Source organism: Oncorhynchus kisutch, linkage group LG20 (genome assembly GCF_002021735.2).
Source record: "Oncorhynchus kisutch isolate 150728-3 linkage group LG20, Okis_V2, whole genome shotgun sequence".
NCBI lineage: Eukaryota > Metazoa > Chordata > Actinopteri > Salmoniformes > Salmonidae > Oncorhynchus > Oncorhynchus kisutch.
Window position 1 is genome coordinate 43,056,455 of NC_034193.2, and position 23,436 is coordinate 43,079,890.

Below are 23,436 nucleotides of genomic sequence, written 5' to 3' on the forward strand. Positions count from 1 at the left end.
TGCGAGCCCTATCAAATGGTCTTTAACGTCAGTTTGAGGCGTCGAAGGTCAAATCCACGAACATATACGCAGACAATTGAGAAACACACACAACCTCGTGAAAGACGCTTAAAAGAATGCAGCCACGGACAGAAAAGGGGGCAACATGCCGTCTAAACAGATTCACAACCTTAAGAGAATTTGTAAGCCCCTTGTAATTGATCTTAAATGCACTGTAATTAAATGTTATTAAACAGTCTCTTTTGGAGTTGGAAGAATTTTATTCACAAGGAAATATGCCTGACTATTGAAAGACATTGGTAAACATCATTTAGGCTTTGTGTGTGGTCCCCAATTCAGCAACTTGATCCCTCTCTGTGTACATGCGTATCCAGATTAATTTCACGAGTGAGAACGCACACAAGATCAGTCCCCTATTGAAAGGAATTCTTTCTGTGTGAACTTTTCAATACAGGTTGGGAAAGCTAGTAAGTATAGAAGAAAAGCCTTACATCCCTTAGGAAGCACTTGTATAGCACAGTGCATGTAGGCTACAGTTTTTTTGTTATAATACACAGTCAGTCTGTTTTATTGAAACACGCTACGCATACACACACACAGCGCCTTCAGTAAGTATTCACACCCCTTGACTCTCTCCACATTTTGTTGTGTTACAGCCGGAATTTAAAATGGATTAAATTGAGATTTTGTGTCTCACTCTGTGTGCAATAATAGTGTTTAACATGATATTTGAATGACTACCTCATCTCTGTACCCCACACATACAATTAACTGTAAGGTCCCTCAGTCGAGCAGTGAATTTCAAACACAGATTCAACCACAAAGACCAGGGAGGTTTTCCATTGCCTCACAAAGAAGGGCACCTCTTGGTAGAAAAGAAAATAAATCAGACATTGAATATCTCTTTGAGCACGGTGAAGGTATTCATTACCCTTTTGATGGTGTATTAATATACCCGGTCACTACAAAGATACAGGCGTCCTTCCTAACTAAGTTGTCGGAGAGGAAGGGAACCCCTCAGGGATTTCACCATGAGGCAAATGTTGAACTTTAAAAGGGTTGCAGAGTTTAATCACTGTGATAGGAGAAAATTGAGGATGGATCAACAACATTATAGTTACTCCAAAATACTAACCTAAATGACACAGTGAAAATAATACAAATATTCCAAAACATGCATCCTGTTTGCAACAAGACACTAAAGTAATACTGCAAAAAATGTGACAAAGAAATGTACTTTTTGTCCTTAAATACAAAGTGTTATGTTTGGGGCAAGTCCAATGCAAGACATTACTAAGTACCACTCCCCATATTATCAAGCAATGTGGTGGCTACTGGGGTGTTTTTCAGAATAGAAAATACATTTAATGGAGCTCAGCACAGGCAAAATCCTAGAGGAAAACCTGGTTCTGTCTGCTTTCCACCGGACAAAGGGAGATGAATTCACCTTTCAGCAGGACAATAACCTAAAATACAAGGCCAAATCTACACTGATTACCAAGAAGACAGTAAAAGTTCCTGAGTGGCAAAACTTGAAAATGTCAGTAACTTTGCAAAAAATTTCGAAAAGCATGTTTTCACTTTGTCATTATGGGGTATTGTGTGGAAAAAAACCATACAATTAATCAATTTTGAATTCAGGTTGTAACACGACAAAATGTGGAATAAGTTAAGGGGTATGAATACTTTCTGAAGGCACTGTATCATTCATGGTTGTGAAAATGCGAATCGGAGTCAATATTTCATCATTTGATACAAATCTAAATACATCTGTATTCTGTTATGTTGCAGTCCAAACCATAGACACACTGTACCATGCATCAATGCTACAAACTCAGCGTTTTAAAAACTGCTGCTTCAGAGAAAGAGAAGAAGACGGCAGTAAGTAAGTAAACCACTTCCCGCCGGTCTGTCTGTGGCCTCTGTTTGTCCGTTGATTTGAAGTCACTCCACCAACATGCTGTGACAGGAAAGGAATTAACTGAGAAGAGAAAAAATAAAAACCTTTAGAAGAAGATGCTGATAAAACTGTGAAGAGCAGTGATGTTGGATTGGATTTAATCAGTGTTTTCATTGGCATGACAGAGAACAGTTAACGAGTGTTTCCTCTCATTTGGCAAAAGTAAGAGGACCAGCTATGTATTTGGGCACAACTGAGCTTTGATAAGGCACCTACACTGCCTGTAACATGCAGTAGATGAAAGGATATGATACTGTTTTGTAAATTGTGGTCTCTTGACAATTGAGAATTGAACTGACACTGAAGGTTAGACATAAACAGGTTACAGTAGATTAAGTATGCATAACAAGATACAATCTGTGCTATAGAGACCTGTTGCCTGTTGCCAGTAGTTTACGTAGGATGACATTGGAGCCTACATGGTGACCAGACCAGTGACAATAATGACCATTGCAATGGTACCAGATGCCACTGTGTCACCATGGGGTCAATAAGATGGGTGACATGTAATTTTTAACAAGCAATCTAATAAACAAGTAGTCTACTGTATTGTAAGTGACCAGCTACTAGTAATGTATCAGTGCATTGCGACATAATTCATTCGTTTTTATTTTATTTGACAGGTCAAAGGCTTTGAATAAAAGTTTTCCTCAGAGTAAGTTGCGGTGGGCAAACATTAGAGCCATTTGAAATGCAAGTATTAGGCACTGAGACAACCCCAAATTACGTAACAAGAGGGTTCAAAGAGTTGTCAACTTTCTCATGGGTCCGAATGTTGTAACGTAAGTGAGCCATGCCCATGTACACTTCCTGACCTCCAGCCGCGCGAGCGCATCTTCAAAGGGGAAAACACACACCGAAAGAGGGCGGAGCCAGCGAAAAGAAAAAGATACATAACCTATTATAAACTTTGCCACCACTGAGTACGCTTACCTGTACGTGGAAGCGTTGTCTCGTCTCACCTGAACCGCCCGAGATGGAGGGAACTGTATGATATACGAGGATATCTATTTATTTATTCGATTTTTTTTTTTTTTACCGAAGGCTTTTAGTTGACTTCTGCCAAGGTGGTTTATTTATTTTCATACCAGTGAATATAATAGGCTACAAAAAAGCTATTCCTACATCGCGTCGGAATAGAACTACGGGCACCATTGTGTAAACAGGTAGCTATATATGTTTCAATATAAACGTTTTTGATTCATAAGCATCGCATTGTTTACCCACGAGGTAACCGTTGCGTTGTATTTTTGTGTGTATAGTGGAACAATATCGAAGTGACGGGTACATCCTCTTCACAGTTGCATGAACAATGAAACAGAGGACTGTACCTGGAATATCTAGAACCACTTGAAAAAAAGGGATATGGCAAATATTTAAGTATTTGTTTTTAAGAAAAAGTAAGAAAAAATTATTGGAAATATCTGTATAAGTATTTATTATCTTCAATGTGTATTTTAATTTAGATTTGGAAAGACATATTTCAATTCATAATTTGTAATGAGTCATGGAGTAATGAATATATATATATATATATATATATATAGTTGTGCCCAAATAATATATATATTATTGTAAGCCTAATTCAAATTCATTCCCTACTCAATGAAAGGATTGGGTTTGAGTGACAGGTTGTGCATTTGATACCATATTTGAAAATAGTATAATTTGTACAATTTGCATCAAAATAAAGTAGAATAAAGTAGAATTTGAATAGATCTCCTTTCCAGTTTGAGTTAATATTTAGGTGAATGTTTCCTGGTCACAGATTAAACATAAAGCAGGAGGTAAAGATGCCCTAAAAGGTTGTTGAATGTCTCATATTTTGATGTGTTTTCACAACCCCAAAGACCTCGATTTAGAAATTGGTTATCCCACACAGGGTTATTCATTATGATTGAGGGAAACAATTAGTACCAGTAATCTGTATGCTTTCCAATGTTGAAAAACACTGAGGATCACCATCAAAACCAACAATCAAAATAAACAAAAAAAACATTTTAGGTACTTTTTTTAATAGTAATTTATTTTTTACAATGAATGGAATTCCAGTCGTTAGAATATGTTATAGTGAATTGTTTTTACAAATTTTTATAGGAGAGTAGCTTATCTTGCACTCTCTCATACAACATATTCCAATGCTGTAGTAGACTACAAAACTACAGTATGAATGTTATGGTGACTGAAATGCATAAAGAAGTGACTTTTAGTTGACAGAAAGAAGACTACATTACGTCATGCCTCATATAGACCTGTGTAGGCCTATGAGTGCAAGCTGATTCTCTTCAACCCAGATTGAGCCAAGACATTCAGGACCTTGATAATGTATGTGTAATCAACAGGGGCAGGGAACAACCCATTCAGCAAAAGGGAATGATATGATCCTAGATGATTTTAAGTACAAAAACAAGAAACAGGAAATCCCGAATGTCAGAACGAATCCAGTTGACAACCCAAATAACACTGTATCAGAAATCCAAATGCAATATATGCGTATATACACCAAAAAATATATATACAGCAGTATATCGAGAATCCAGTATATAAATAAACAGTGTAACAAAAATGCAATGTACAGTAGTAGATACGGAGCCTTCAGAAAGTGTTCACACCCCTTGACTTTTTCCACATTATTGTTATGTTACAGCCTACATTTAACATTTATTCCATTTAGATTTTGTGTCACTGGCCTACACACAATACCCCATAATGTCAAAGTGGAATTATGTTTTTAGAAATGTAATTTTTTTAAATAAAAAATGACAAGCTGAAATGTCTTGTGTCAATAAGTATATTGTGGCAAGCCTAAATAAGTTCAGGGGTAAAAATGTGCTTCACAAGTCACATAATAACTTGCAGGGATTCACTCGGTGTGCAATAATAGTGTTTAACATGATTTTTGAATGACTACTTCATCTCTGTACCCCACATACAATTATCTTTAAGGTCCCTCAGTCGAACAGTGAATTTCGAACACAGATTCAAGCACAAAGACCAGGGAGGTTTTCCAATGCCTCGCAAAGAAGGGCACCTCTTGGTAGAAGGGTAAACGTTTAAAAAAGCAGACATTGAATATCTCTTTGAGCAATGGTGAAGTTATTGATTACACTTTGTATGGTGTATCAATACACCCAGTCATTACAAAGATACAGGCGTCCTTCCTAACTCAGTTGCTGGAGAGGAAGGAAACCACTCAGGGATTTCACCATGAGGCCAATGGTGACTTTAAAACAGTTACAGAGTTTAATGGCTGTGATAGGAGAAAACATTTGGATGGATCAACAACATTGTAGTTACTCCACATTACTAACCTAAATGACAGAATAAAACTATTCCAAAACATACTAAAGTAAAACTGCAAGAAAGGTGGCCAAAAACGTTATGTCCTGAATATAAAGCCATAAGACTTCTGAACAGGCAATCAAATGGCCACCCAAACTATTTGCATTGTGTGTCCCCCCTCCAACCCCTCTTTTACGCTGCTACTCTCTGTTTATCTTATATGCATAGTAAACTTTAACTATACATTCATGTACATACTACCTCAATTAGCCTGACTAACCGGTGCCCCCGCACATTGGCTACCCGGACTATCTGCACTTGAAAATTGCACTGTTGGTTAGGGCCTGTAAGTAAGCACTTCATTGTAAGCTCTACACCTGTTGTATTCAGCGTTCGTGACAAATAAACTTTGATTTGATTTGATTATGTTTGTGGCAAATCCAATACAATACATCACTAAGTACCACTCTTCATATTTTCAAGCAAGGTGGTGGCTGCATCATGTTATGGGTATGCTTGTCATGGGCAAGGACTAGGGAGTTTTTTAGGTTAAAAATTAACAGAATATAGCTAAGCACAGACAAAATCCTTGAGGAAAACCTGGTTTAGTGTGCTTTCCAACAGACACTGGGAGACAAATGAACCTTTCAGCAAGACAGTAACCTTATAACATACAAATATACTTACCAATATGACATTGAATGTTCCTGAGTAGCCAAGCTACAGTTTTGACCTAAATCGACTTGAAAATCTATGGCAAGACTTGAAAATGTCTAGCAATGATCAACAACCAACTTGACAGAGCTTGAAGAATTTTAAAAATAACAATGTGCCAATATCGTACAATCCAGGTGTTTAAAACTCTTAGAGACTTACACAGAAATATTCACAGCTGTAATCGCTGCCAAAGGTGATTCTAACATGTATTGACTCAGGGATGTGAATTCTTATGTAAATTAGATATTTCTGTATTTCATTTTCAATACATTTTCTATAGATTTCTAAAAACATCTTTTCACTTTGTCATTTTAGAGTATTGTGTGCAGATGGGTGAGAAAATTAAATATTTCATCAATTTTGAATTCAGGCTGTAACACAACAAAATGTGAAATAAGTCAAGGGGTGTGAATACTTTCTGAAGGCACTTTATATTACAATGAGCTAAATGAAGAATACAGTATATGAATACACAGAGTAAACAAAAGTATAAAATAAACAGTCCAATGTTTAATGTCTCTATATACATGGGACAGCAGCATTGGCTGTGTGTGTGTGAGTGTGTGTGTGTGCGTGCGTGTGTATGTGTTTGGGTGTGTGTTTGTGTTTGTGAGTATGGGTGTATGCATGTGTGAGTCTATTTGTGAGTACATGAGTCTGCGTGTTTATGAGGTGTGTGTGTGTGTGTCTATCTTTGTCTTTTACTACAGAAGATGGCTCGATGGCTGTTGAACAGTCTGATGGCCTGGAGATAGAAGCTGTTTTTCAGTCCTTCTGTCCCAGCTTTGATGCACCTGTACTGTCTCTGTCTGCTAGATGTTAGCAGAGTGAACAGACTGTGACTCGGGCGCCCCGGTGATATGTTGTGCGGACCGCACCACCCTAGAGAGCGATTCCGTTGAGGGCGGTGCAGTTGCCGTACTAAGCAGTGATGCAGCCTGACAGAATGCTCTCGATGGTGCATCTGTAAAAGTTTGTGAGGGTCTTAGGGGCCATGCGGATTTATTTCAGCCGTCTGAGGTTGTATAGATGCGGTGCCGGTGTGGTGGGATCATTTCATGTGATGTGCACACCAAGGAACTTGAAGCTTTTGACACTCTTCACTGTGGCCCCGATCAACTCCTTTGTTTGTTTTTTTACATTGAAGGAGAGGCTATTTTCCTGGCACCACTCCGCCAGGCTCTAACCTCCTCACAGTACACTGTCAAGGCAGGTTTCCATTGGACCAGGTTTGTTTGACAAAAACAATGTTGAGTAAATCATTGCGACGTGTGTAATAGACAAATTTATTGTGACAAATGATGATGATGGAAACTTGTGTTTTTCAAATGAATGATGATTGACAAATAATTGTTTATTATCATCACTTAACTATAAAGCTCTTCAACCACTTCCTGTTATTCGAAGTAGGGGTGCCGAGGGTGCTGCAGAGACATGAATAGAAATTGAAAAACAAATAAAACATTTTAGAAATCACAAAATGATATTACTCCTGTATGAACTAGGGCTTTATTACTCCTGTGTGAGCGAACCCCAAAAAATACTCCTCAGTACACGTTCCATAGCTACTGGTGGGTTCGAGTAGATTACTGATCAATCCGTGTATGATAGGCCTACACTATAATCGCTATACTAGCCCTACTTGTGTAAGCTCAACCTTGGAGATCAATTTAGGGCTTATTGTAAACAGCTAAATACTTACCTCAAACATAGGTGTTTAAGAAGGATACACTCACTTGTTATTAAGTGTATGGGACTTTAGGGGCCAACCCAACCAGAGCACTTGAACTTCTAAATGACATTTAAACGTCAAAGTTGACAGGCAATATGCCTCAGAGGACCCTAAGCCTCACGGTGAGTTTTCCCATTCAATGACCATTGAAATGTAAAGATGTATTCCAAGTTTGTGTTGTAGCCTAATACAATGAGACAGGAGGTGTCATATCACTCGTGTACTCTATGTCCAACTGTCAACACATGGATTGTGCTCCTTTGTGTAGACCTGTCTCGATATGAGTCATGATGATTTATTGACACGCTAGTTGAGACACTTCCTCTACTCCGTCTTCACATTTTGATTGAGTATTTGAATTGGAATTTCATGTCTGTGCAAAAGACTGTTTACAAATCTGCTCACATTTGGACACATAATGTGTAACATTGACAACATTTGATGTAAAACCACATGAACATACAACAAATCAAGGTTGTTTCATTTGTTTCATTTGTCTGTGATACTAGTAGACAAACAGCTGTCAGACAGTCACTATCCTCTCAGGGACACCAACGTAAAAGGGAATATATTTCCGGATGTGTATGAGATTGCTTGTTGCCACTTTCAATATCAATCCTCATCTGTATTTTAATGACATTTTCCCATCTTAGTCTTCTAGAATGTCCTGGAACCAGTAACGTTATATCACATATCAGACTAAACCACAAGATTTTCTCATCTCAAAAAACCATTCAAACACAAACACAGATATTTAGAAGTAGGAGTACAGATAGTTCATACAGTAATGACAATTCCAAATGTCTGTGTTTGATAGAAACACATTTTGGATGGTAAAAAGAAAAGTATGGAGAATCCACAAGCTCCGGTCCAGCATCAGTTTTTATTCATGGTTGTGACAGTAAACATTGGGAGTCTTATTCTGCTATTATATCGTATTTGTACTTTTCCCTTTACTGGCTGAATCAGAACGATAACCAACATGGAATAACCCCAAAGTCAGTTCGTCATCTACCGTGATGCGTTCCTCCCCCGGAGCATCTTCTCCTCTCTAGCAGACTAGTAAAACTGGTGTGGGGGGGGGGGGGGGGGGGGGCTGTGCTGGGTCTTGGCAGGGCAGAGCCTCCACTGTCTCTGGCAGAATAGTAAACCGGGGACTGTGTTAGGTCTTGGTCGGGCAGGTTTTACGATGCAGTCCTGTCGTCCTGCACCTTCCTCCTCCCCGGCTCCCCTCCCCCAGGGGCCCCATATGCCAGCTGTTACCCTCAGGATACTCTCTAGTGTTCCAGCCAGCCACTTTTGTGAATGGAGGAGGATCGGCCACTCTCTTATTTGTTTACAGGGCTATTATATCAGAGAGCGAACGAGAGGAGGGGGAAGAGAGAGAGAAATAGGGGGACGCTTCACGCCACGGTGCATCTGACTCACATTCCCCCAAAATTACAGAGCAGCGGCGGAGCTCTGGCTCCGGGGCAGCGTAAAATAAATCAGCTTGACCTTTAACACCAGACCTCTAATTCTGGAATTCCAAACTAATTGCTTTACGATTTCATTCCAACTCAAGAGCATCTCCTCTCTAGTGTCTGAAGAGGGCCATGGGAAGACCAGTCCAAAGCATAGCTCGTAATCCTGTTGGTCTTCAAGGCATTGTTTGTTGTCTCAGCAAATTGAAAATCAATTGAAGGGATCAGCACTTGAGTTGTGCCCGTGCTCATTGGTAGGGAGTACCCGCACCCCAAATGTTCTATTGCTTGAGTACCAGTACCTGCACTACCGTTCAAAAGTTTGGGGTCACTTAGAAATGCCCTTGTTTTTTAAAGAAAAGCAAATTTTTTTGTCCATTAAAATAACATCAAATTGATCAGAAATACAGTGTAGGCATTGTTAATGTTGTAAATTACTATTGTAGCTGGAAACAGAAGATTTTTTATGGAATATCTACATAGGCGTATAGAGGCCCATTATCAGCAACTATCACTCCTGTGTTCCAATGGCACGTTGTGTTAGCTAATCCAAGTTTATCATTTTAAAAGGCTAATTTATCATTGCAAAAACCCTTTGCAATTATGTTAGCACAGCTGAAAACGGTTGTTCTGATTAAAGAAGCAATAAAACTGGCCTTTAGACTAGTTGAGTATCTGGAGCATCAGCATTTGTAGGTTCGATTACAGGCTCAAAATGGCCAGAAACAAAGAACCTTCTTCTGAAACTCGTCAGTCTATTCTTGTTCTGAGAAATGAAGGCTATTCCATGAGAGAAGATCTCATACAATGCTGTGTACTACTCCCTTCACAGAACAGCGCAAACTGTCTCTAACCAGAATAGAAAGAGGAGTGGGAGGCCCCGGTGTACAATTGAGCAAAAGGACAAGTACATTAGAGTGTCTAGTTTGAGAAACAGATGCCTCACAAGTCCTCAACTGGCAGCTTCATTAAATAGTACCCGCAAAACACCAGTCTCAACGTCAACAGTGAAGAGGCGGCTCCGGGATGCTGACCTTCAATTTGATGTTATTTTAATTGACAAAAAAATGTGCTTTTCTTTCAAAAACAAGGACATTTCTAAGTGACCCCAAACTTTTGAATGGTAGTGTACCTTGTATTGATACCTTTTCCATTCCATTTCAAGCACTGGAAGGGATGAGAGTGAATCTAAATCTCACAAGTTGTAGGCTATCTTTGCAAAGTTTCTGTATGTTGTGGAAATAGCTTGCTCAACCTGGCTTTAATGGTTTTGTGGACAAGGGACAGGAGACAGGTCTACCCTTGAACCTTGACCCTTCTATTGAAGCTTGATTGTCTGGGTGGCTAATGCTGTATGGTCTCTCTCTCCCAGATATGGTATCACGACCTATGATCTTCAGACTAACAAGATAGTAACCTCTTCAGTCCCAGACTTCTTTCTTGTTTCCTGCAGTCAAAATAATGGCATATATTTGCCAACTTATCATTTTGGGCCAGAACATTTTTGGAATCATTTTTTGTATTTTAAAGCAAGTAAAGCGTCTTCTGTCGATTGAGTTACAGCTTTTTGACCAATAAATGTCTCTCGACTCCTCCAATTTTAACAGGTGCATTCCGTCACCTCTTAAAATTCCAAGGTAACCTAATTTGCGGGGTGTATATTTGAGCATTGTTCTGGTCCACTGGAGTTTACGCACTGCAGAGCAGTGGGGACAAGATGCTGACTGTCTTAGAGCATGCTGCCCTAATTATATGGATAAAGTCATCATTCTTGTGTTATTGTTGGACTTGTGTTCGCAGGCTCCTGAAAGCCGTCAGCCAGCAACTGTTGATGCATGCTGCCGCCAGTGTGTAGGAGGCAGGCGTTTTGTTTTTATCGCAACGTCTCTTTTTTTTGTTAGTCGCCTCAAAGGGATGTTGTTGTAAATCATGTGTGATTCATTAAAAAAAACAGGTTGTTCCGTCTGCTAGGCTTCATCTCCGAAAATCTCAGAGACATACAAATACTGTAGATCTTGGCCCGCAGCCATTACCTCCCTGGATCTTCTTCCTTTTCACCCCCCATCTCTGCACGGGGCTGTTCCTGTCAACACTCCTCTCTCTCTTTCTCGCTCTCCTCCTCCTTCCTCCGCCACCTTTCGCATTTATCTCCACTCTGCCTCTGCCTCTTCATAGGGCCGCTGAAGTTGTTTTCTTTAGCTTTCTCTTTGACTGTCCTCCGCCATGGGAAGTACCTGGCATCGGATGCATTTGGCAGGTTTCTGTCCGGACACGTTTCCCCTCGTCTACTTCCCCGCATTCTGTCAGCTCTCTCCTCGGCCACGCAGCGTGAGAACTGGGGTGGGGTGTCCATGGAGACGGGGGCATGTCTGTTGGGCTACATTGTAGCCATTTGGCTAGAAGCAGTAGTCATCTTACAAGAATTTATTACACCATTTTACAATTTGACAATCCGTTTTTTTTGCCAACAGGTCAGTAATCGTGAATAGGATCCTCAAGCTCTCCATCCAGCCATGTGGTAGTCTACACATCTTCACCCAGTTATCAATTAGCACACCACACCCCAGACCCACCCGGCCACCGCTCACTCCTCACCAGACTCAGCCTTCAACACCAGTATCCCACAGACAGCATCTGGTCTCATGGCCCACCCCTATGAACCCTGGTTACGGACAGCACCCCCTGGTGGCAGCTCAGACGAGATGAACGTTCCCTCATGGTGGGACCTCCACACCGGGCCAGGGAGCTGGATGGACCTGCAGGCGGGCCAGGGTGTGGGCTTACAGGCAGTTGGTCAGAGCTCCATGGGACTGCAGTCCTCTCTGGGGCCTTACGGCTCCGAGACCCAGCTGTGTACTCCTGCTCAGCTAGCCCAGCTGGCCCCAGCCTCACATTCAGCTCACTCTCACCTCTTCCCCCAGGATGGCTTCAAGATGGAGCCACTGGGAGGACCTGAGCTCCTGCAGCCGGAGTCATACTCCCTGGAGGAGCCACAGGAGGGTGCCGCCTCGGTCCGGCCCAAGCCCCAGCGCCGCTCTGCCTCTAGGGGCTCGGGCCAGTCTGTGTGCCGGTGCCCCAACTGTGTCCACGCCGAGCAGATGGGCCAGAGCACTGACGACGACCGGAGGAAACACATGCACAACTGCCACATCCCGGGCTGCGGCAAGGCCTACGCCAAGACCTCCCACCTGAAGGCCCACCTGCGCTGGCACAGCGGGGACCGGCCCTTCGTCTGCAACTGGCTCTTCTGCGGCAAGCGCTTCACGCGCTCCGACGAACTTCAGCGACACCTGCAGACGCACACCGGCACCAAGAAGTTCAGCTGCACCATGTGCCCCCGCGTGTTCATACGCAACGACCACCTGGCCAAGCACATGCGCACACACGAGTCTCCCTCCGGGCCAGGGGAGGAGAGGATGTATGGAGAGGGGGGCAGGATAGGGAAGAGCTTTGACACGCCTTCTCCTCAGCCCTCCCACGCCACTGCCTCTGACACAGAGGCACCCCTTAAGCAGCCGAAATGTGAGAAAGACCCCTCTGGGACAGGACAGTCCAGCTAACTGTCCACATTTGGAATGCTATACAGATAATGTACGGTGGGCTACTATCAGCCCCTTTTTATCAGACAGAGAATCAATCCATAGTTTATAACACATGTAGTCCAGTGGAGGTAGAATCATAGGGGGTCTTATATTATAAATTGATAGTTTATTTCTACCAGATGCATTGAACAACATAAGGCAACAAAGGCCCCTCTGATTTTCGGAATGCATCATATCACATATAATAGCACCATACAGCATAGACGGGCATAAAACCAAAGAGTCCAAAGCAATTACCCGTATGTTACATCACCAACAGAGGACAAGCTGTCAAGTGCCTTGCTGGAAGGCTATCCATCTAAGGAATGTCCTCTTCCATTTACATGGCAACCAAGTGGCAACCGAGCCAGAGCCAGAGCCAAAGCTTGCTAGCTGCTAGGACTTCCATTGCTGCTACTGCTATTATGCCATCCATCCACAGAGACTTGGGGAACGAGTTAAACTGAAGATGGTGCTTGATGCGTTTACAGTAAAACTACTAGCTACTCGGAGAGAGATTTATTTCCATGGCAGCCATCAAACTCTCCAGGCTCCACTGCACACATCTAACTGAATTTAAGGCAATGGAAGTGGAGGGTTAGGATATGTTGGTATGTTGTGTTGGCTGCCTTTCCCCACCCTTTAACCCACCCCCTTGCCTTGCTGTGTATAATATACTGTATGTGAGTGTATGAACATGTCACCGGGAAAATTCCCACACTGTATTTTTTGGTCTTGACCACGCGCAATGTTGGCGTCAACCTTTTGCCAAAGAGCACCACAGTAAAGCACCACTGTAATTCAGTTTGGTGCGGTATGTGGGCGGTGCAATTAAAAAATGGCTGCTTTTGCTCAATAGACGTGCAGAGATGTCCCACTGCAGCACATTGTGGCATGGAATTCACACTGCGTGTTTTATGTCAACAACATATATGTTCTGTTTAATGTACAGTAAGAAGACGTGATTTGTGTTATCAATGCATTTCACTTGGATGCCCCGCCCCCCGCATGTGTCATCGTGTTCAAATGTCCCTCAACTGTGACTGAAAAGCACCGTTGTTCGTCTTTTGACACTCCTTTATCTCAGCGCTACAGGTGTGAATGTGACATGATGGCAGCGTATCTCATTCACGGGAAATGTGTAATTCCCTGGTCTTAGTAGTGTACGATCCACACAATACCACGTTCACACTTCACGGAACCCACTGTGGTAACACTTGATGGGGATTTCCTCGGGGACAAAAGACAGGCTGGATACATCACTACTCACAAAATGTACGCCAGACTGAAATGTGAGCTGGACTGAAATCCCTCATTGAGAGGAACTTAGGTAAACCATATTTTGTCACACCAACATCTTCCAGGATAAGCAACAATTCCTCCTCCAAGGTTGTTCAAGCATAAAGCCAAAAACAGATGGAGTGGAATTGTTTGGAGACCATTTTGATATTAATAGTCATAAATAATCATTTATATCTTGATAGAAGATGCACTTTGATCAAGTTTTCGGAATCCAGTCTAGACCTTTCTAAATAGGCTTAGGCCTGTGTGCCGTGGTTTAGGCTTCTTAGCTTATTGTGCTCACTGTAAAACAAATTGGCCTTGTTATGAAAGCATTGTTGTATTTTGAGTAGTGACTTAGTCAAAATGTGCTTAAAAGGGTCTAAGCTGAGGTTTAGCTATGTAGAGATCTCTCACTGAGGTGTTTATTGTAGCCCCCTTTAGACATATCCCTAAATAAAATAAAACATAATGGTTTTTGATGGTTTACTTGCATTTTGTTAATCAAATGTGATGAAAGGACATCACCTTGAGACTCGATCTATTGCAAATCACTTGGGGCCCGATTCAGACTTAGGAAATGTACGCCTTTCCTACACACACCTTTTATACGCTCTTCACAGTAGTTGGTATTCAGTCTTAACTTATGCAGGTGCTGTTCCCTTGCGCGTGCTGAATACATTTAATTAAACTGCTGAAAACCCTGCCACTTGCTGGCCAATAGATTTTGTTATGGAGTTTTCTTTCAATAGGGTTTCCAGTACATTTATCTAAAGCACCACTTTAAATGTGGTGTACCTTTAAATTCAAATTTTCTCGACAGACTCATTAGAATAAATGGATAGAACAGTTCAGAATATTAGGGATCAACGAAAGAAAGCCATGTGTTCATCTCCTTTTCAGGACCAATTGGTGGAGCTTGTATATTATTTAGGGTTAGGAAAGTATTTATGAATAATCAGTGGTGGAAATAATATCCAGTTGTCATACTTGAGTAAAAGTAAAGATACCTTAATAGAAAATGACTCAGGTAAAAGTCACCCAGTAAAATACTACTTGAGTACAATTCTAAAAGTGTTGGGTTTGAAATATACTTAAGAATTAAAAGTCAATTTAATTAGTAAAATATACTTAAGTATCTAAAGTTAAAGTGTAAATAATTTCAAGTTCCTTATATTAAGCAACCCAGATGGCACAATTTTCATGTTTTTTTATTTAAAGATATCTAGGGACACACTCCAACACTCAGACATCACACATATGAAGAATTTGAGTCCGCCAGGTCAGAGGCAGTAGAGATGAGCAGGGATGTTCTCTTGTTAGGTGCGTGAATTGGACCATTTTCCTTTTCTTTCATTCAAAATGTAATGAGTACTTTTGGGTGTCAGGGAAAGTGTATGGAAGTAAAAGTAAAAGTTGTCAAAAATATAAATAGTAAAGTAAAGAAGTAAAGTATTTTTACTTAAGTACTTTACACCACTGTGGATCATTTAAAAAAGCATCCACTCAATAAATATATTGATGAATCAAAAATACAGTGGTTTGATTTATCCTGAAAGTTGCCAAATTCCATTGTTCAATTCTGAAATATTTGAATGTGAGAAAAGTGTACAATAGGGGTTGAACAGTAGTCCTATAAATCTATCCTAATAATCCTCACTCATCATGGAACTTTGATGATAATGGTCCATTTGTCGTAAACTATGCACCAGGCTCCAGATTTAAACTGCTACATATGGTCTGCGTTCCATAATGATTCAAATAGGCTTACATGTCCCGAATTATTGCCCAATTTGTAATACGGTAGCCTAATATGATCCACTATTGCTAGCTATCCTCAGGAACAACCACACAGCAGAGAGTGGCTAATATTAAAACAGATTGGAAAAAAATACAGTAAAAAGTCTGGGTTTATAATTCAAACATTCTAAAAGTCATAAATCAACTCGGTAGGTTTGAAGCTATGAAGTCATTTGCGGATGGCCACAGAAGCCTGTAGCTTGGGTCTCCAAACTTCACACTTGCAAGTTACAGTATAAGGCCAGCATTTCATAAACTTCACCGTGGAAAAGATGATAGGCTAGGTTGATACACTTCAGTTTGCTGCCATACGACTGGTTTCACATTTGTCTCCAGCTATCACAAGGTTAAATAGATCAAAAAACAATTGTCACTTATCTTTACAATCCCCTTATCCAAACGGCTTACTCATTTACCTAGCTTTAATCAAAAGCTCTTATCAATTTGTAAATTACAGTGCATGGAGAATTGTGTTACTTCTATCAGAAAAAATAAAGTAGATGTTGTTTCGCTTGGAACCAACAGGTAGCTCGACCTTATTCATCATGTCATTGGGTAAAGGGGGTGGAATTATGAGGGAATTAAGTCAAGACAAGGTTAGAATATGGTGTTTCTGAGGGCCTCCCAAGTGGTGCAGCATCTAAGGCACTGCATCACAATGCTAAAGGTGTCACTACAGACCCGGGTTCGATCCTGGGCTGTATCACAACCGCCCGTGATCGGAAGTCCCATAGGGCGGCGCACAACTGGCCCAGCGTCACCTGGATTAGGGGAGCGACTCGCTCTAGCGACTCCTTGTGACGGACTGGGTGCCTGCAGGCTGAGCTCGGTTGTCAGTTGAACAGTGTTTTCTCTGACACATTGGTGCTGCTGGCTTCCGGGTTAAGCAGGCGGGTGTTAAGAAGTGCGGTTTGGCGGGTCATGTTTCGGAGGACTCGTTGGTGAGTTTCAGCGATGAGACAAGATTGAAATGGGGGAGAAAAGAAATACAAAAAATAATACAAAAATAAAAATAATATGGGGTATGGGGTCTCCACTACACCTTCATTTCTTTATGTCTACCGAAACAAATAGCAAGTGAATAGCATGCTATTCTCATGCCTAAGTTCAAGGTCAGAATACGTGTAGAGAGAAAAGTGCATAAAAAGGGAATTAAATTCCCTTCTACACGTTTAAATCGGGTCGGAATTTCCCCCTTGTAGCTTTGCGTTTCCAACAGGCCTACCTAGGAACACTTGATACATGTATTAAATAGGCCTACTGGCTATCTCTATTATCATCAGAAATGCTATTATTGAGTTGTATGTGTTAGATAGGAGCAGATTGAAGATGATTAAAATATTATTTAAATGATCTTATTTTATTGATTACAGTAGTATGTTGTCGCAGTAGATATGAATTTAAACAATACTTTGTAATAATTTAAGTACTGCTGTACTATTGCCTGGTTTTAAGACTTGCTTGTAATTTTAATAGAGAAATGTTCTTTATGGAAATAAAAAGAGACATATCATTAAGTAGTATGTTGTTTATTTATTCAGTACTTCATCATAATGTATTATAAGATGCACTGCTAGAACCAGCTTGCATGTGTGTGTGTGTGTGTGTGTGTGTGTGTGTGTGTGTGTGTGTGTGTGTGTGTGTGTGTGTGTGTGTGTGTGTGTGTGTGTGTGTGTGTGTGTGTGTGTGTGTGTGTGTGTGTGTGTGTGTGTGTGTGTGTGTGTGTGCGTGTGTGTGTGCGTGTGTGTGCGTGTGTGTGAGAGAGGGTTAAACAGATCAGAGAGCATTTTCATGGCTACTTTTTGGAAAACAGTTCCACAATGCTGCGCTGTTGAATGCATTCTGGGAGTAAGAGGAGACATGGAGATGTCTTAAAGAGAAAAGGGGAGTCAGGAGAAGCAATGGATGCAGAGTTTTCTAAGTTTGAGATGACAAGGGAGTTGGAGAGCTGTGGAGAAGATAAAGTGTGTTATATGATGTTTAAGCATGCACTGCACAGTGTGTTGGAAACAATGTTAGGGTGGTATAATAAGGTGTGGAAGACTGGGGTGATACCTGCTGGGTGGAAACGTGCGGTGATATTGTTGTTTGTAAAACCAGGTAAAGATCCCACTAGGGCGGGCAGTTATAGGCCTATCACACTGACAACCAACATGTGTAAATTGATGGAAAAGATGGTAGTGAGTAGAATAATGTATTTCTTGGGATTTATGGGTTTGATGAGCTTAGCACAGAGTAGGTTCAGGACAGTGGGGGCTGGTGGGAGGAGATATAGGAGGACAGGTTCATTGTAATGAATGGAATTGGATAAATGGAACGGAGTCAAACATGGTTACCATATGTTTGATACCGTTCCATTAATTCCATATCAGCCATGAGCCTGTCCTCCTATAGCTCCTCCCACCAGCCTCTTCTCGTTCAGTAGAGGGAGGTCTGCCATGGATGCCCTGGTGACAGTTAGTACAGAAATAACAAAGGCCCTGTCAATAAAAGAGGTGATGAGGGTTGCGTATTTTGACATTGAAAAAGCTACAATATCATATGGAGGGAAGGGTTGTTGATCCAGTTGAGTGCATTGGGAATTGGGGGACGTCTGTAAAACTGGATCATGGATTTCCTGTTTGATTGAGTCATACGGGTGAGGGTGGAGTTAGAATTGTCAATGCGGTTTGAAGTGGACCATGGTACTCCTCAGGGAAGTGTGGTTAGTCCGATGTTGTTCACCCTGATGATAGATGACAGATTTAAGGAGGTGGGACAGGGAGAAGAAAGATGGAAGGAAGGAAGACGGACAGGTCGGATAGGGGAGACTTGGTGCTGTTAATGAGACTGGAAAGGATGGGAGTGGTGGGAAGCTTTTGTTGGGTTCCTACCCATGTGGGTGTGGAGGGTAAAGAGAAGGCCAATTTGGTGACTAAGAGTGCTGTGAGGAGAGAGGGGGTAGATATTCAGGTCCCACTGGGCCGCTGGGAAGTCAAGTCCTAGTAAGAGGAGGCCATTTTATTGCGTGTATCGGTCAGTAAAGGAAGAGGTGGGGAGTATGGGATGTAGGACAGAGTAAGTTGTGTGGAGTAGACTACGATTTGGGCACACAGGTTTGAATGCCATGTTGTGGATAATAGGGAGACATGAAACAGGTCTGTGTGATGAGTGTTTAGTAGAGGAAACGGTGGAGCCTGTGTTGATATTTTGAGAATTGTATGATGTAGATAGGGAGAGATTGTGTGAAAGGGTCAGAGAGGTTGGACAGGGTTGGGGTTGGTGGTGTAGTGGGGAAGGAAAGGGGAGGGAAGTGATGTCTAGGGGTCTATTTCACTTTCTTAGAGGAACAGGACTAACGAAGGGAATTTAATATACTGTAGTTAGGCCGTGATTGGCCTTACACTTCAGTACAGTAGGTGGCGGTGTATGCTCCTTGAAAGTTGGATGCGATCCGCCTACCCAATCCCCAAGAAGAAGAAGAAGAAGAAGAAGAATAACGCACTCTTGAACAACCGGAAAAAAATATCAGAAAGGCCGGAAGTACTATGAAAAACACATCACGCTAGCCTAGCATGCAATTGTCGATGTTTTTTTTTAGATAATAACAGACATTTGTTTTGTCAAGTACAATAACCACATAGGTAGAGGACACGTTTATTCACATCTTATTTCTCAATCGGACCGAGTGGACGATCTAAGTCAAGATGGGAGGAGGTGACCTCGTAAGTATGAGCAAATTATTAGCGTACAAAGCTAACGTTAGCGCTTAACTAGCTAACTAACTTAGCTAGCTACGCATGTTTGTTTTGTTTATGTCTAGCAAGCTAACTAACTAATCACAAAAACACTTGATTCACCTACTGCCAACTTCTGAACTAGTGTTTAGTGAAGCGAAACGAAACGCCATCACTGCCACGACAACGATGGCTAGTTGGCGTAACTAGTTAACTAAGTTGATCCCTAACTAAATAAAGTTTTGACGGTGTGCTTATTTTATATTTTTCCAGTTATGTTGTTACACAACTACTTAGCTAGTTAACGTTACTCAGACGTAGTAATTCCTTACCTTCCCAGAAGAACAATTGGAATTCAGAAATGGTTGTATTGATCAATTGTAGCGATCTTTCCCAGTTCTGTTTAATTATATCGAATATCACTTTCCCTCATCTCTGTCAGAACTTGAAGAAGAGCTGGCATCCCCAGACTATGAAAAACATAGAGCGGGTGTGGAAGGCTGAACAGAAGCACGAGGCTGAGGCGAAGAAGATCGAGGAGCTTCAGAAGGAGCTGAGAGAGGAACGAGCTCGAGAAGATATCACCAGATTCGCTCAGCAGACTGGGGCTCTAAAGTAATGCTCACCTCACCGACCCTTGTGATGAGGAGGAAGTAATAGGTCTCACCTTGATAGAGAAACCACTGTCCTGTCTAGGTTTAAAAATCAAAACGAGAGCAATTTAAGTGTGCCCCTCTCACCACAGACAAATGGACAGAGATACTCCCCTTGGATGCAGTCACTAACACTCAACTGCATTTTTGTTGTTGTTTTACAGGAAAAAAGATGACCGGTTGGACTGGATGTACCAGGGGCCAGGTGGTCAGGTGTCCCGTGATGAGTACCTGCTGGGCCGCCCCATCGACAAGCAGATTACCCAGCAGTTTGAGGAGCCAGAGAATGGTCCATCCGAACAAACCGGCCTCCTGCCTGGCTCAATCTTCAACCCCTCCACCCCTGCATCCAACCTCGACATGGCCGCCAAGATCAGAGAGGACCCGCTGTTTGATATCAAGTCAGTCACTCTGGTCTCTTTCTTTACCATTTAGTGTGTCCATCTAGCAACTGTTATACCATACACTGATGTTCTGCTGTTAGCCAAGAGCTGATTATAATGACACGTGTCTTATTTTTCAAGGAAACGAGAGGAGGAGAAGAGGAGGGAGGTCTTGACAAACCCAGTGAAAATGAAGAAGATCAAAGAAATGGTCAATTGGATGGCTCCAATAAAACTGCAATGAAATCAGTTTCAGCCTGCCGTAGTAATAGCTGGGTTCTAAAGTAGCAACTGTTTTTCACTTTTTATTTCCTTTCAGCTGCGTCAGAATCTTGAAAAGAAGGACAAGAAAAAGAAGAGGAAGAAGGACAAGAAGGAGAAAAGGGAAGAGAAGGAAAGGAGAAAGGAGAAGAAGCATAAGAGAAGGAGCTTGAGCTCAAGCTCCGAGGATGAAGACAAAAAACACAGGTGCACCTAACTTCAATAGAGGTTTCTCGGGTGCGGTGAACGTATGCCAATATGATCAGATGTTCAGTTGAACTGTTTTGATCTTATAAGCATTTTGTGATAGTTTACAAATCTAGCTCGCAGCTTCTATTGTTGACGGCAATTGGGTAGATTGTGTGTTTAATCCTATCAGTCCTTAGACCCCAGCTAAATTCGGCTTTTAATTAGGATTTATCTGATTTACATTTATCTGCATGTCTAGCCCTTATATTTAGCCTCTCAGTGAAGTGTTTTACTATTTTCTTTTCAGGACAACCAGGGCTACATGTAGAACACAAAACAATTTGTCATAAGTAGTTGCGTTAATTGACAAATGTCCATAAAGAAATAAGGTTTGCCGAAGCAAAAACCTGATAAAAATGAATTTATATTAATGCTGCAAGTACAGAAATTGTTTGCTCACTGGGAAATGGATAGTCAGTGACAACTATGTGAATTTATCACAGTATTATAGACACTGTCCTGGGATTTCCTATGATCTTCTATGTAGAAGAACCTCTTACCTTCTAATGACTTCTTTTGTAGCTTGTGAGCGTCAGAACAAAACTTGTTACATGTGCGTGTTCATGAGCCTTTCGTAGATGGGTAGCTGAAACCATTCGGACTCTACAGACATTCGCCCTTGTCTCACAAACACCGCTCTAGCTCAGCCGCCGTTAATAATCACACAGACTAATGGTTAGCACCTACGGATGCAGAAGAAATAGATTCATCCAATGGTACAACCCATAAGTATGTAGCTCAAACACACAATGTTTAAAAGGGTTAGAAGTACAAACTCATTGGGTTAACTGAGTGATGTATCTTTACTTAGGCACCATTCTAAAGAGGAATCCAAAGAAACAACCCACACACATTCCCACCACCGCAATGTCCCAGCTGGCTATGGACTACAGGTCAGTACGGCTCAATCTTTATATATTGACAGTGACACCATGAACGTTGTTATCTTAGTCCAATCAATTCAAAGTTATTTAAATCCTCCTGAGAGAGATGTGAACCGCTCATCGCCTAATTTCTCTCCTCAGTTTCCAGCTGGGAGGCATCATCAGTCCTCAAAGCCCCCCAACCACTCGAGGCACCGTTCTCAGGAGAGGAGCTGCTCTCGATCTCCTCAAAGGACAGACGGGAACGGCCATCATTCTTCTCACAGGACAGACAACCATTCCTCTAACAGGACAGACAACCACTCCTCTCACAAATCAGAGAACCACTCATCCCATAGGACAGACCAGTTCAAAGTTCCACAGTTCCAGCGTCCCAAAGCCCCCAGCCCACAGAAAGATCGCTACCAAAGGCGTCAGAGCAGTACCACCAAGTAAGAGTCCACAGCACCTGTTTTATACAATTATCACACTTGGGTTCAATCATCGGCGAACTAATGATAATCGAACAACCCCATCCTAAAGTGTTTTCTTATCCCCATATTTATCTGTGTGCTATTCTCTTAGATGTCTCTCTGCTGAACAGCTGGAGAAGAAGAGGAGAGAGATGATGGACTTTGCCAAACAGAGAGACGAAGAGCGTGAAATCAACATTAGAAGTTACAAACGGCAGGATGAGAAGGAGCGCGAGAAAGAGAAAGGCGGCAAGCATGACCGCAACGCTGGCTTTATCCAGTAAGTATCTCGCTGACTGACGTGCACACATTAGTGCACGTATGGCATGCTTACTATGGCTGTTGTCTGGTCCTTTAAAACTCTTGCTTCCTTCCCTGCAGTAACATGAAGCTGGAGAGTGCGTCCACCTCATCCTTGGAGGACCGAGTCAAGAGAAACATCCACTCCATACAGAGGACCCCCGCATCCCTGGAGAAGAATTTCATGAGGAGATGAGAACTAGAAGAAGCAGGAATGGGTTGATGGAGGAGAGAGTAAAAAATATGCACCAGCTACCACTGAAATATCTGCACTGGTTTGCCAGGATTGCCAACTCATTTATATTTTAATAAACAAAACAGACACTGCAGAGGCACCATGCATTTGCACTCAGGCCCTGTGAAACTGTCCCTTAGTCATTGCCCTGACTAAAGAAATGCAAAGGATCCTCTGTAATGGCAAAACTCACCAGTGCCATTCACCAGCAACATGCTCACCTTTATAGAATGAGCAACCTTAGATTTGTTTTAAGTGGAAATTGTATATTGTGTTCTCTATAATGGTTAGAATTATTCAAACTTTTATCACACACACACACACACACACACACAACCCTTTTGTAAATGATGTTCCTTGGATATCTTTAGTGTATTGCTGTAAAGGAGAAGAATTGTGGATCTTAATAAAAAATAGTTCCTAAAGTTCTTTGAGTTGGGGACTAACAAACTAAATACCGTCTTTGAGTTGACGTGTTGTTGTATGT

At 41.7% G+C, this 23,436-nt stretch overlaps 2 protein-coding genes across 2 annotated transcripts; both read left to right on the top strand.

Moving 5' to 3' along the window:
- Nucleotides 1–2,882: 2,882 nt before the first annotated feature.
- Nucleotides 2,883–15,382, top strand: LOC109865281 (transcription factor Sp6). The gene is made up of 2 exons (XM_020453384.2): nucleotides 2,883–3,126; nucleotides 11,626–15,382. The coding sequence occupies exon 2, from the start codon at nucleotides 11,797–11,799 to the stop codon at nucleotides 12,712–12,714; it is 918 nt and encodes a 305-aa protein (XP_020308973.2). The 5' UTR covers nucleotides 2,883–3,126; nucleotides 11,626–11,796; the 3' UTR covers nucleotides 12,715–15,382.
- A 3,931-nt stretch (nucleotides 15,383–19,313) lies between these two features.
- LOC109865740 (pre-mRNA-splicing factor CWC25 homolog) lies at nucleotides 19,314–23,404 on the top strand. The gene is made up of 9 exons (XM_020454155.2): nucleotides 19,314–19,520; nucleotides 19,975–20,147; nucleotides 20,350–20,586; nucleotides 20,710–20,779; nucleotides 20,888–21,036; nucleotides 21,890–21,971; nucleotides 22,104–22,393; nucleotides 22,527–22,694; nucleotides 22,796–23,404. Exons 1-9 carry the CDS (start codon nucleotides 19,503–19,505, stop codon nucleotides 22,908–22,910), a joined length of 1,302 nt encoding a protein of 433 aa, XP_020309744.2. The 5' UTR covers nucleotides 19,314–19,502; the 3' UTR covers nucleotides 22,911–23,404.
- The last annotated feature ends 32 nt before the right edge of the window (nucleotides 23,405–23,436 follow it).